The 12,320-nt window shown below is 39.8% G+C and overlaps 1 protein-coding gene across 1 annotated transcript; it reads left to right on the top strand.

The window, feature by feature from the left end:
• The first annotated feature begins 454 nt into the window (after positions 1–454).
• On the top strand, positions 455–4,687 carry psmd14 (proteasome 26S subunit, non-ATPase 14). Its single transcript, XM_069174381.1, has 11 exons — positions 455–571; positions 1,226–1,281; positions 1,391–1,462; positions 1,601–1,720; positions 1,943–2,013; positions 2,262–2,412; positions 2,529–2,636; positions 3,285–3,359; positions 3,446–3,571; positions 4,140–4,202; positions 4,513–4,687. Exons 2-11 carry the CDS (start codon positions 1,234–1,236, stop codon positions 4,609–4,611), a joined length of 933 nt encoding a protein of 310 aa, XP_069030482.1. The 5' UTR covers positions 455–571; positions 1,226–1,233; the 3' UTR covers positions 4,612–4,687.
• The last annotated feature ends 7,633 nt before the right edge of the window (positions 4,688–12,320 follow it).

The following is a 12,320-nucleotide window of genomic DNA, read 5'->3' on the forward strand; positions in this document are numbered from 1 at the left end:
TTAAAATATAGACTTAAATATCAATTGATAAGAATCTCAAAATACATATATGAACATGGGAGCGAATTATTATTCTTAGAAATATAAAATAATATTTAGAAATTGAGGAAGCGTCTGGTATTCTTTTTTTTTTGGTTGTCTATATAAGAAGACCTAAATATTAAAGAGTTTAATCAGCAATAGAGGAATCGGTCATGTAGCTACAACTAGGCAAATATTATATACGAGGTGTGGACATATTATTATTATTATTATTATTATTATTTCGAATTTTATTAGTTGTGGTGGTGGTCGTAATAAACTTCAACACGCTGCAGTAGCTCATTAGTATGAAATGTAATGACTGTGGCTCTTCCTAGTGTTTCGTTTTTGCAATTACCAAAAAAAAAAAACAAAAAAAAAAAACGGGCGACAATAAACTACGTCATCAGTGCGACGGAAGCAGTTTGTTTTTTCTCCCTTAACAGAAGACCGATTCTGGCTGATTCATTGCAGCGAGTTGATTTTTGGTTTCGACGACACTCAGAAAAACAAAACGTTCACCTGAACACACGAACTGTCTGACAAGCAGGTACGTTTGGAGATGCAGCCTCGACGCAGCCGGCGGTTTTCATTCAACGCGACATCCGCGTAAATTAAGCGGTTTTGCTCCGTTTTCTCGGGTCGAGACGGGAAAGTCAGCTAAAGTTAGCACGAGCGAGTTAGCGTTAGCATCGCGCTAGCGGTGTTGACAAAAAGCGAAATGAGTTTTTAAAGATCGCAGACGCCGGAATTTAAGCGTTTGTTGTCACTGGTAGACGTTAACTAAACACTTGAGCTAATAATCACAAGGCGGGCGCGTTTTTATCTGGTATTAAACACCGCGTTGAACCTGACGTGACTTAGGGTGAATTAGCAAACTGAAGCTAACCAACGTTAGCCGTGTGGTGTTGTCTTCGGCGACTGAGATAATGTTGTTTTAAACTTAATTATGACTACGTCACGGTTTGATTTCACGTTATCTAACTACTTGTTAAAGTGGGACGTAAGTAAATGTCATTCATGTGATTGAATTGGAGCTAAATTGCTGAAATTGGACTAAAATTGGGAATTTGTGAAGAAATATTTGGACTTAATAGTTTTTAGGAGATAAAACAACGTAACTCAATATTTACACTCGCGGTTGTCGTCATGATGGTTTTGTCAGCCAGAGATTAATGGAAAGTTTCTGGCTGTTTGTGAACAGATCTCGACATGGACCGGCTGCTGAGGCTCGGAGGAGGGATGCCAGGACTTGGCCAGGTAACACAAAAAAAAAACAAGATGATTCACCGAGAAAGGACATCGGTGTCATCGGGGTAACGCGGAGGAAACCGTGTCTGATGTCTGAACTTTTGCTTTGACTTCTCAGGGCCCCCCAACAGATGCACCTGCTGTGGACACAGCGGAGCAGGTGTACATCTCCTCTCTGGCCCTGCTCAAGGTAATCACACTTTATCAGCGCTAAATATATGATCCTTTTTAAAATAATACTTTTCTGACTTCTCACGGTGTCACTAGATATAATCAAAATAGCATTTTTGTGACTTCTCGTGCTTTTTTTTTTGTTGCCTTTCATCAGATGCTGAAGCACGGGCGCGCTGGTGTACCAATGGAGGTCATGGGATTAATGCTGGGAGAATTTGTGGATGACTACACAGTGCGAGTGATTGATGTGTTTGCCATGCCCCAGTCAGGAACAGTATGTATTAGACCCAGCTTATTTTTCCTTAGTGATGTGCCATAGAAAAGACCTTACATGGATGCCTGTAACATCATTTGCAAAGCATTGACTTGCCTTTATGATATGTTGTTGGAAAATAAACGGCTTGTTTGTATGTTTATGTCAATGGTTTTACTGAGTCTGAGACGCGATATTTTGGTTTTGATCTTCATCATAAAATGATGATTTTGTGCCTCACAGGGAGTGAGCGTTGAAGCGGTGGACCCTGTGTTCCAGGCCAAGATGTTGGACATGCTGAAGCAGACCGGCAGGTAAAACTCCAAAATGTATCTACAGTCAGACTTTAAAAAAAAATCCTGTGGTTAGATTTTGTCGATACAAATTTTTTTTTTTTTTTTTTAAATGGCATTTTCACCAACTTCTATTTTAATTCATGCCGGAGTAGTTTTACAGGAAGTCTCCATGAAATCACCAGTTGAAACTCAATGTTTTCCCTATGTTTTATGTTCCTCCTCCAAAAAAACTCCCATTTGCCGTTTCCACTGGTGCTGCTCATTAGACCAGAGATGGTTGTGGGGTGGTACCACAGTCACCCCGGCTTTGGCTGTTGGTTGTCTGGAGTGGACATCAACACACAGCAGAGCTTTGAGGCCCTGTCAGAGCGAGCTGTTGCAGTGGTGGTTGATCCCATTCAGAGCGTCAAAGGAAAGGTAGGGACGTGTGGCCACTGCAAAAGAAGCTCATAAATCAGTGGTTCTTGTTTTTAAAAGCCACGTTGTTGAATTAAAAACGATGTGGTTTCATGTTCTACCACTGTTGTCTCCAGGTTGTTATTGATGCCTTCAGATTGATCAATGCCAACATGATGGTGTTGGGTCATGAACCAAGGCAAACCACATCCAACCTGGGTCATCTGAACAAGCCTTCAATCCAGGTAACACATTGTACCCCTTCATTCAATGTGGATTTTTTTTTTTAAATCCCTTAACAGACGGTAGAGAGGTGGTAGAGTAGTAATACCCCGTATTTATGAACCATCTGTGTTCAGTAATTTCTCCCCCAGTTTCTCCATGAAGTTGAGTGAATTTTCCGTCTTAACTTTTGGAGCCATGAGTGGTCAGTGAACATCACATCAGAGACTTCTTGATATGAAGGAAAAAAATAGCAGAATTCAGTTCTATTCATAGTGTCAAATCATAATTACATCTCAGGGCATTTTACATAGTTAGTGGGGAGGAAAAATCGCCCTTTTAATAGGGGGAAAAAAAAACCTTCAACAGAGCCAAACTCGGGGGAGGGTGACTGTCTGCCTGGAGCGGTTCTGGTGAGAGGAGAGAAATGGTGGAGAGGGTGGAGGCGGGGCAGGAACAGCTGTTTATGCCAACACAGACTAGACTCAATATCCAACCATTGTAATGTGATTTAATCTTGTTCCTGTCAAAGATCCAAAGTGGAGTAATATGAAATCTAAATTTGGGGGATTTTTTTTTTTTCTCCGTTTGTTGACATTTTCTGTTCAACACAAAGAGGCTGTGTGTGTTTTTATTTCACGTACTGACCTTTAGGTTTCTTGTGTTTTCAGGCTCTGATTCATGGACTTAACAGACATTACTACTCCATTACCATCAATTACAGGAAAAATGAGCTGGAACAAAAGGTTTGAGTCATACACCTTTCAAAGACTTGCTTTCATTGCTAATTTTTAATAGAGCACAATAAAGATGACTTTTTTTGATTCTTCAGATGCTGTTGAACCTGCATAAGAAGAGCTGGATGGAGGGTCTGACTCTGCAGGACTACAGTGAGCACTGCAAGCTCAATGAGACTATCGTCAAAGAAATGCTGGAGCTGGCCAAGAACTACAATAAGGTACAACTTTTAGACTTCATTCTGCAATCTGTTTTATTAATAGATTTTGGAAAACACAAACTCTTTAAAACCTGAAATGACCTTTTAAAACGTGACAAAATGAAACGTTTCCAGTGTGTATTAATTTATAATTGCAGTGATTAAAAGTGAATAGCACAGATTTAAAATGTTATTGTTCACTTTAGTGGCCTTTTATAATGAGGACCTTTGACCTTTTAAACTGATAACTGATAATACAGAGATTTTAGCACAGTGTTGTCTATCCCGCAACTTTGCATCAGTTACCTTCTGCTCTGTGGATGTGCATGACTTCACCCTCACATTTGTTGATACTCATTGATTCCCATATCTGGGGTCTCGTACTAATTCTCTTGATAAACTGGTGCGAGCGAGTGTTGTCTCGCCCTTCAACAACATTCTTGGGGTCTTGCACGATCATAAAAACGATGTAGTATTTTCTCAGCAATGCAAACTACAAAAAGTGCTGCACTCATACAAATAAGCAGAGCATGGATTTTTGACCGGTGCTCCCCCTCACTACTGAGACACTGTCGTGTTTCCACCTCAGGCTGTTGAAGAGGAAGACAAAATGACCCCTGAGCAACTGGCAATCAAGAACGTTGGAAAACAGGTAACAAAAATTCAGATTACATTTTTTTTTTTTTTTTAACGCAAGATCCATGCTTGTGAATGGTGTCGATAGAGTTAAAGAGTGAAATGACAGAGAAGCGCTAAGTATTAGAGTCGGAGTGCAGACTGACATGTCGGTACAAGCAGGGAATTTACAGAACAGGTCACTTTAATGTTTCCTGTCTGTAACTGAAGTTTGTTCAAAGCAGAAAATTGTCAAAACAGATTATTTACTTTGAAAGTCTATCAAAACTTTCATCTCCTTGTTGATGCTTCCCCCCCCCGTCTTTAATTTTCTGTCCTTCTTGTAGGATCCCAAGAGGCACTTGGAGGAGCACGTAGATGTTTTAATGACATCCAACATTGTTCAGTGCCTAGCTGCCATGTTGGATACTGTAGTTTTCCAGTGACGGCCCTGTGTGTATAACTGTTAATATTACAACCCTTGTTTTCTTTTATATAAAATAAAATGTATGTATGAAATGAGTGCGTGTGACTGGCTTGTGTTGGACAGCATCGTTGGTACCTTATTTTACTATACTTTGAGTCATAGTGTTTTATTTCTGTATTTTTAGGGCCCGAGCACCAATGGTGCGAGAGCCCTTTTGTTATTCAAGCGATTATTATTATTCTCTGTAAACAACTGCATTTTTGGAGGCTTCATCATACTCAAAAACTTGTGAAAAATCTTATTTTAGTGCAGTTGCGAGTGGGCGTGGCCAAATGGCTCACTAGCGCCCCCTAAAGAGATACCCCGGTGGCTACATTTACCTCCAGGCACAAAATTCGGTGGACATGTGTATCACACCTCGACATACAAAAAAGTTACATTGCACCATTGCGTCAACGCAACAGGAATTCCGCCATTTTGAATTTAGTTGCCATTTTGGCAAGTCACACATGTTGATCTTTAATGAACTCCTACAGATTTTGTCCGACTGACTTCAAATTTAGTCTGCACTCTTAACATGTTTCGAATTAAAAGTTATCAAAAGAATTAGTTTTCGTAGATCGGTGTGCCTGTTGCGTGGCAGCCAAAAAGTGACTTTTGGGTCACTTTTTGCTATAGTATCACTTTGTTTTCATAATTTGGACGACATGCTACAGTGTGATTTTTAAAAAAATTTTTTTTTTTAAAGTCATGTTAAAGGGGCACCTTGAACTCCTAGATGAGAGGTATTGGTGCAAACCACTACACCACCAATCTTCCTAGGAGAAAGCTTGTATTGTGACAAATCGTTATCTCACTGTAACCTATAACTCCACCGTCCACAAATATTCATTCAAATGCGACCAAAATTGCCGCAGACATTCTTTGGATAGTAGATATACGTGTTTTCAAGGGGGTCTGCAGGGATATTAAATATCTTCCTGTAATGTGTAGTGTATGCAAAACTTTTTACATGTAGTCATACTAATACCACACCAAAGGTCAACAACAATACAAAACTCAAACAAAAATATCCCCCAAAAGAGACTTTTTTTTTTTTTTTTTTTTTTCTCCAGATTTCAGACATGATATGCATGTGTATGACAGTGGTGCAGTGGTTAGAGCAGTTGCCTCACTGTAAGACGTAACTTGAGGCATGACTTTTTTTAAAAATATTTTGGACGACCGTATGACTTTTTTGTCACGTTTCAGATTTTTTCTGGAAAGCTCTGAGTGAACTCCATGAAACACTTTCTCCTGCCACAACTTGTTCTTCGGCATCGAAGATAGTCCTATGATGCTGCTTCAGAGCGGAAACGACCTCTTGAGGGTTCGATTCCCCGCTCAAGGAAATCCACACAGTTCAAGGAGGCCAAGTGCCCCTGACACAGTTCATGGAGGGCAATCCCCCCTAAAGGTGAGCCACACATGGTTGTGGGTTTGTATTGTACATGCAGTCATACTAAAACCAAAGGTCAACAACAATACAAAACTAAAAGTCAATAACAAAAAAAAAATTATTTGAACATAATTATGACTTTTTTTCATATTTCGGATGACATAGTATGACACAGTGGTTAGAGCAGTTGCCTCACAGTGAGAAGTAATTAGGTTTGATCCCCACTTGAGGCATGCATGTCAGCTCAGAAAAAGGTCATACTCCAAAAAGTGATAAAAAAAAATTCATACTGTATGTCATCCAAACTATTAAAAAAAAAGTCATACTATAGCATGTCGTCCAAAAAGTGACCCAAAAGTCATTTTTGTATATAGTATATATATAACCAGGGCGATGCGGCTAAGTTTGATGTTTCGCCGTGACACAGGAAGTTGATGTTTAAGGTCAAACGATGCTCTAAACCTCATGAAACTTGCGTCAGGTACCAACTTACCTGAGTTTTTGAAGATATTAAAGCCGCCAAAAAAAGGCAATTTTTTTTTTAAAGAATAATAAGGAACAAGATCGAGACAAAAATTTAAAATGCAAGGGGGAATATGCGGAGCTGCAAGTTGGGGAGCCGGCAGCCCCGACCCGCTGGATCCCTGACGTGCAGCGTGCGAGGGCCCGCATAACACTGCTTGCAGTTTTAATCTACCTGTATTTCTCCTTTGTCACTATTTTAGCCAAATATTATATTACATAGATTGTATCTAGTAATTTTCTGTTTACCGGCACACTTCCACAACACTCAACAAGTGGAGAACTACCTTATTTTGTCTGGAAATAAAATAAAATGTTGGGCAATTTATGTAAAGATCGATTATTGAGATGTGTCAGCCCCTCAGTATATTAATGTAATAACCATTCTAACCACTATGTGGTGCAAGAGTTACAAATTACAGGGAAAAACTAGAAGCTCAGATCAAGATGGAGTACATTAAATCATAGATTTAGATGAAAAAAATAAAGCTCCGGTTGTTTCAGTCGAAGGTTTCACTTGAGTAATTCATACAATATATCAGCTGAGTTATTTTTCCATATTTTAAACACATTTGTTTTGAATTGTTTGACAGTTCAGTGAAGTTTGAGGGAATAGTTGGCAAGACCAACTTCAACTGCAAGTCACATTAATTCCTTTACTGTGTCCTGTCGAAACTGTTGATGCTCCACCATGAAACAACTCGTGTTGACGCCCTCCTCTTCCTTTGCTGACTGTCTGAAAATTAGGATTCCTTCTCCTTTTTCCCTCACAAATGTTAGCATAAGGTCAGTTTTAAGGGGAAAATATGAGTAATTATGACTTTCCTCTATTTAAAAAGAGGTTGATCAGCAAGTCTGGTCTTCATGCTGAAGTTTGCATGTGTAATGGACAGTTGACGTTCATTTGTGAGTCATCTGCTTTGAGGACATGAGAGAGGAACTGCACAGATTACAGTTTTTGTAGAAAGGAAGAACAGGTATAAAATATTAAGTAGTTAATATAATGATATACTTAGATCTGGTGCTTGGTCTGAACAGAAGATGCTGCACAAACAGTATAGTTTTCAAATTTCCTTATTGAACATATCCTGATTGAAAAAGACACCTCATTTGACGCCAGCACCCCGATGAGCATGTAAATTAGTCCTATAGCTGATCCGACAGTGTTTTGTTGTGAGGGGATTCATGTTCTCACAGTGGAAATGCAGCCTAACAGCCAATATCCCTCTTAGTATATTACAGTTTGAAGAAAAAAGTTTCCAAAATGGCTCCACAGGATCTCAGCCAGAGATGCAGCATGTTGACTCCAATGATGGCAGTGAACATGGAGCATATGGTCCTTCTCCACCGCATGCAGTATATACTAACTAGACAGATAGTTATGACAGGCGTGGCCTCCTGCCATTATATATCAACCTCATGGGGCTTCAGGTTACATCATTTTTGTTCCTGAACAAAATCTCTGCAACCCTCAAAGGAGGAAATTGGCTTTCTCCTCGAGCATGCTCTGAAAAATGGGAACATTTAGGACTGTGAAATTAAACACCTTCCCTGAGGCCATCTGGGGATTAGAAAGCGAGCCGCACTATAATCCATAAGGTAAAGTCATAAATGAAAGTTGAGACCTAATTAAAAAGAAAAAAAGACGAAATTCCAAGATACACTGCATGTATACTGCAGCTGTCTGATTTGTACAGATGTATCAACATTGCATTGTTCTCAAGTGCAGACAGAAGTGCAATGCAACTTATTTTGCAGGACTATTAGGATGATTTCCAATGCATATTTTAAAATAAATCCATTAGATACTTCTATAAAATACTGAGTGGAATATAAAGTTAATAATAGATAATGACAACATTAAATCTTGTCAGTATGTACAGTACAGTATGAAACTGTTGTATTAGAACAGATGTCTTGTATTCAAAATTGTCCTTAATTTCTGTACAAGTATGATCGGTAACATTTACGTAACCCTCCGCTCATCTTACAGGTTTCCTTCTCTTTTCCTCATATAGGTCATGCCCTCACATTAACATGTGGATAAACTGATTGGAAATGTCTGTTCTGAATTTCTATAAGCCACAACAACTGTGTCTGACCCGCATGCTTTTTATGTTCTGAGGCTTGAGGTTGACAGTTTTGGAATTTATTCAGACATTTTTACTGGATGAATTGCTGTGACATTTATGAAGTTTATAAATCAATGGAGTGAATGGTTCACTGGTGGTGAAATATCTCCACATCTACCTGAGGGATTGCCACCAGATTAGATGTGGTGCAGATGTTCAACGTTCCCAGATGATGAAACTGAATGATTCAGATGATTTTTACTTTAGTGCCACCACGAGGCTCACATGTTTGGTTTTGAAAGACATTTTTCAACAAACAATGGAAATACTGACATCATATATTTTTTTTGTGCGTTCAGTTCCCCCCTCCCACATGTAAAGCTAATGAGAACTCTCGTTGTCGGCCATACCTCGGAATTTAAGTGCTGATGTCCTTTCTGTGAAGGTAGATAAAAGCTAAATTAAAACATGACTCATGAAAGTAGTGATTGCAGACAAATCATCATTTATGGATTTGTTGGTTTTGGTCACAGACTTGAGAATTCTCCTTATGAAGCCTCTTTATTGTGTCACATAAACATTTCATTACAAATCAGGCCTTTGGGGTTGTGAGTCAAAAACCCTTGCTTGAAAGTTGAATTAGATGTAATGGGAGGGATCTACACTTGACCACACAATTCCCCTGTTCCTGCAAACACCCGACAGGAGAGGACTGTGGGTTCAGCTACATGGAGGTTAATTTAAAAAGACAGAAGTTCACAGTGCATGTTTTTACCTCTAAAAACTAGGAAGCTCTGAAAAGCTAAAGCTTGTCTGTATGTTTTTGTGCTGAGTCTGTGTCATTTTCATTGTGTATTTAAAGTGCTGAATCATGGTACAGTGTTTTCATTTTAGCCAGCTGATATAACGAAGGCATTCTCAGACATGGTGTGACATATCCTATTGGAAATGTCAGATGTCTCACTGAGATTGCACACTCGAATAAAACCAGTCCTGCATAAAAGCCATATGCAGCAGTGGTGACAACACAATGTTATCTTTTAGCGGCTGCGATAAGAGACCCAGGGGGGTGGGGGGTCCCCAGAAAACTTCAGTGCGGTGAAGTTCTGAAGCAGCATTTTTTGTTCTCTTTCTCCCTCTTTCTGAAGATAAGATAAGCTGTCGTCTTCTGAGACGATTGCTGCCGCTATATGGTTGAGTGTACATTTATTGCCCGCTGATCCTTTGGGTTTTTGCAGGAGACTGACGTAAACTTTGATTGTGGTCAAACAGGTCTCCTCCACCTGTCTAAAATCTACTGACATTTTCTCCTCCTCATTGCGCTGAAAAGAAAACAACTTGTGTAATTTTCCTTCCCTATTTTTTACATGACCGTTTTCCTCCCAGCTTTACTCTCGTGGCAAACCACTTCTAAGCAGATGAGTTAGAGGAGAGGCTGCGAGGCTGTAAACAAGGCACGGGCTTTAATAGACCCTGGTGCTTTTTGGTGTGGTTTAAGAAGACAGATCACTCCCATGAGGCCACGGCCAGGCACACAGCACTCTGCCCCACCTCAGAGGAGGGGAGCCAGAGGATGACAGGGTGAAGGCTTTTTAAGTGCGTGTTCTCGCAGATGAACAGATTAGAGTCTCATAAAATGTGATCAATCATGGTATACAAATTCAGATAAGCCAATTTGTGATTTTGTGAGCAGTTTAACTGTTTTTGTTGCAGAGTGTTAAGAAATGAGTTGAGGAGGAATGGTATGCTTTCAAGTACAAAATGAGAAACTTTGCTCGTTGAGCTCATATTTTACCTTGGAAACAGCTGCTGACAAAACAATAACATATGATGATTCATTTATTACATGATCTGGAAGTTCTGGTTGTGTCACATGATCTTCACATTTTTTTTTTTTGATTTTATACACTTTATTGATCCCCGAGGGGAAATTTCTTCACATGGCATTGTTAGCGGCTCTGAAGATGTTTGCTCAGTTGGTCTACGACTTTGGTAGCTTCATATTACCAGGGTGTAGACCTAAGTTTGAAACGGTTGGAGCAGCCTTTAATCAATTGGCAATGACCACCAAATGCCGTATGTTGTGTGCTGGAACTCACCAAGCTGTAAACATCAGGGACCCTCCCTTTATGTAATCAGAGTGCAATGTCGGTAAATTCTGTTGCTGGATTTGCAGAGTCTTCATTTGCTGGCGTATCTACAAATGTGTGTGTCACTTCATCTAGCTGTACTGCCACCGCCATTGTTGGAAATGCATTCAGAAACAAACCCTTGCTGCCATCACAGTTAGCCACCCCCACCGGTCGCTGATTGGTCCGCCCCTTCAAACCGGCTGAGCCAACCCTTTTATGCGAACACTTTTTCCAGACTACTCTGTGAGCAATAGGTGGGCCGAGTTAGATTCCAGTTTTGGTCCAGAGTGATTTGATGGATTGCCATGAAATTTTGCACAAACATCCATTTGTAGAGGATAAACCCAGTAACTTTAGATACCCTCCTGACTTTTTATTCATTGCCACAAGCAGGTCAAATTATTCACTTATGCTGCAAAATATTGAACCAGCTACTTCATTGGTAAATTGGTGGTAGACAAATTGGTGGTTCCCAGATAATAATAATAATAATAATAATAATAATAATAATAATAATAATAATAACCAGATGAAAACACATCCATGCAATTCTCAGAAGACATGATTTATGAATACTTACCTGCATGCCAAAGTAATGACATCCCCATCAGGCTCAGCTGTACTTTGTGTTTTGGTGTAATTAGCAAATGTCTGCATGTTAATCTGAGCTGGTGAACACAGGGAACATTATATTTAAAGTCAGTGTGTTGACACTGTCATTGTGAGCATGTTAGTATGCTGACATTACGATTTAGAACAAAGTGTTGCTGTGCGTTAGTGCGACCCCACAGAGCTAGCATTGCTGTTAAACCAACAACGATGAGAGGACCTTAAAGTGAGTGCTCAGAAAAACATGGACAGTTGAGCCTTACATCTTCATGACAAATGACAAACTCTGCCTGGTGATGAATATCATGATATGTGATCAAAAACCCCAGACCAGCTAATAAATGGATCTTCAGCTAAGAGCGTGACCTTCTCGCTTTGTTCTGCACACTGATATGGAAGGAAGCTGTCTATATATGAACTATACATGTAAGAAAGTGGGAGTATTTCTGCCTGTTTATTGTTGTACATATGTGTGAATTTTGCCACGTGTTTATGGTATGCTCTGCACATCTGGAGGAGCATCTCTTTGGAGTGATAAACATTCCCCTATCAGCAGATCTGCTTTTACACAGTCTCTACAGAACACTTTCTCCATCCCAGCTGTATTTCACTTTTCTTCGCTTGCCATTAAATGTGTCCAAGCAGTGTTGATGTGTTAATGCGTGGACATTTAAGCGTAATGCAACCTGTCAGACAGCTGTGTTATATCAGCTTAGCGTCTGACTCTGTTTTTGTGCACCCTGCCCTATCAGTCAAAGTGCCCTTAACCTGCTAAGATCTTCACTTTCTCAGCACATCTGCCCAGCCAAGAAATAAACAGATACGCACTCTCCAATCCCTCAGCTTAGTTCAGCTCCGTGCAGGTCATACCTGCAGTATTTCCTGGCAAACACTCATATATACAACACTTGATTAGTGGTGCCTGCTACTGTTGGAGGGGATATGATATCTGGGA

This window comes from Embiotoca jacksoni, unplaced genomic scaffold (assembly GCF_022577435.1).
Source record: "Embiotoca jacksoni isolate LCO1_2020_lvr unplaced genomic scaffold, fEmbJac1.0.p SCAF_6, whole genome shotgun sequence".
Classification (NCBI taxonomy): Eukaryota; Metazoa; Chordata; class Actinopteri; family Embiotocidae; genus Embiotoca; species Embiotoca jacksoni.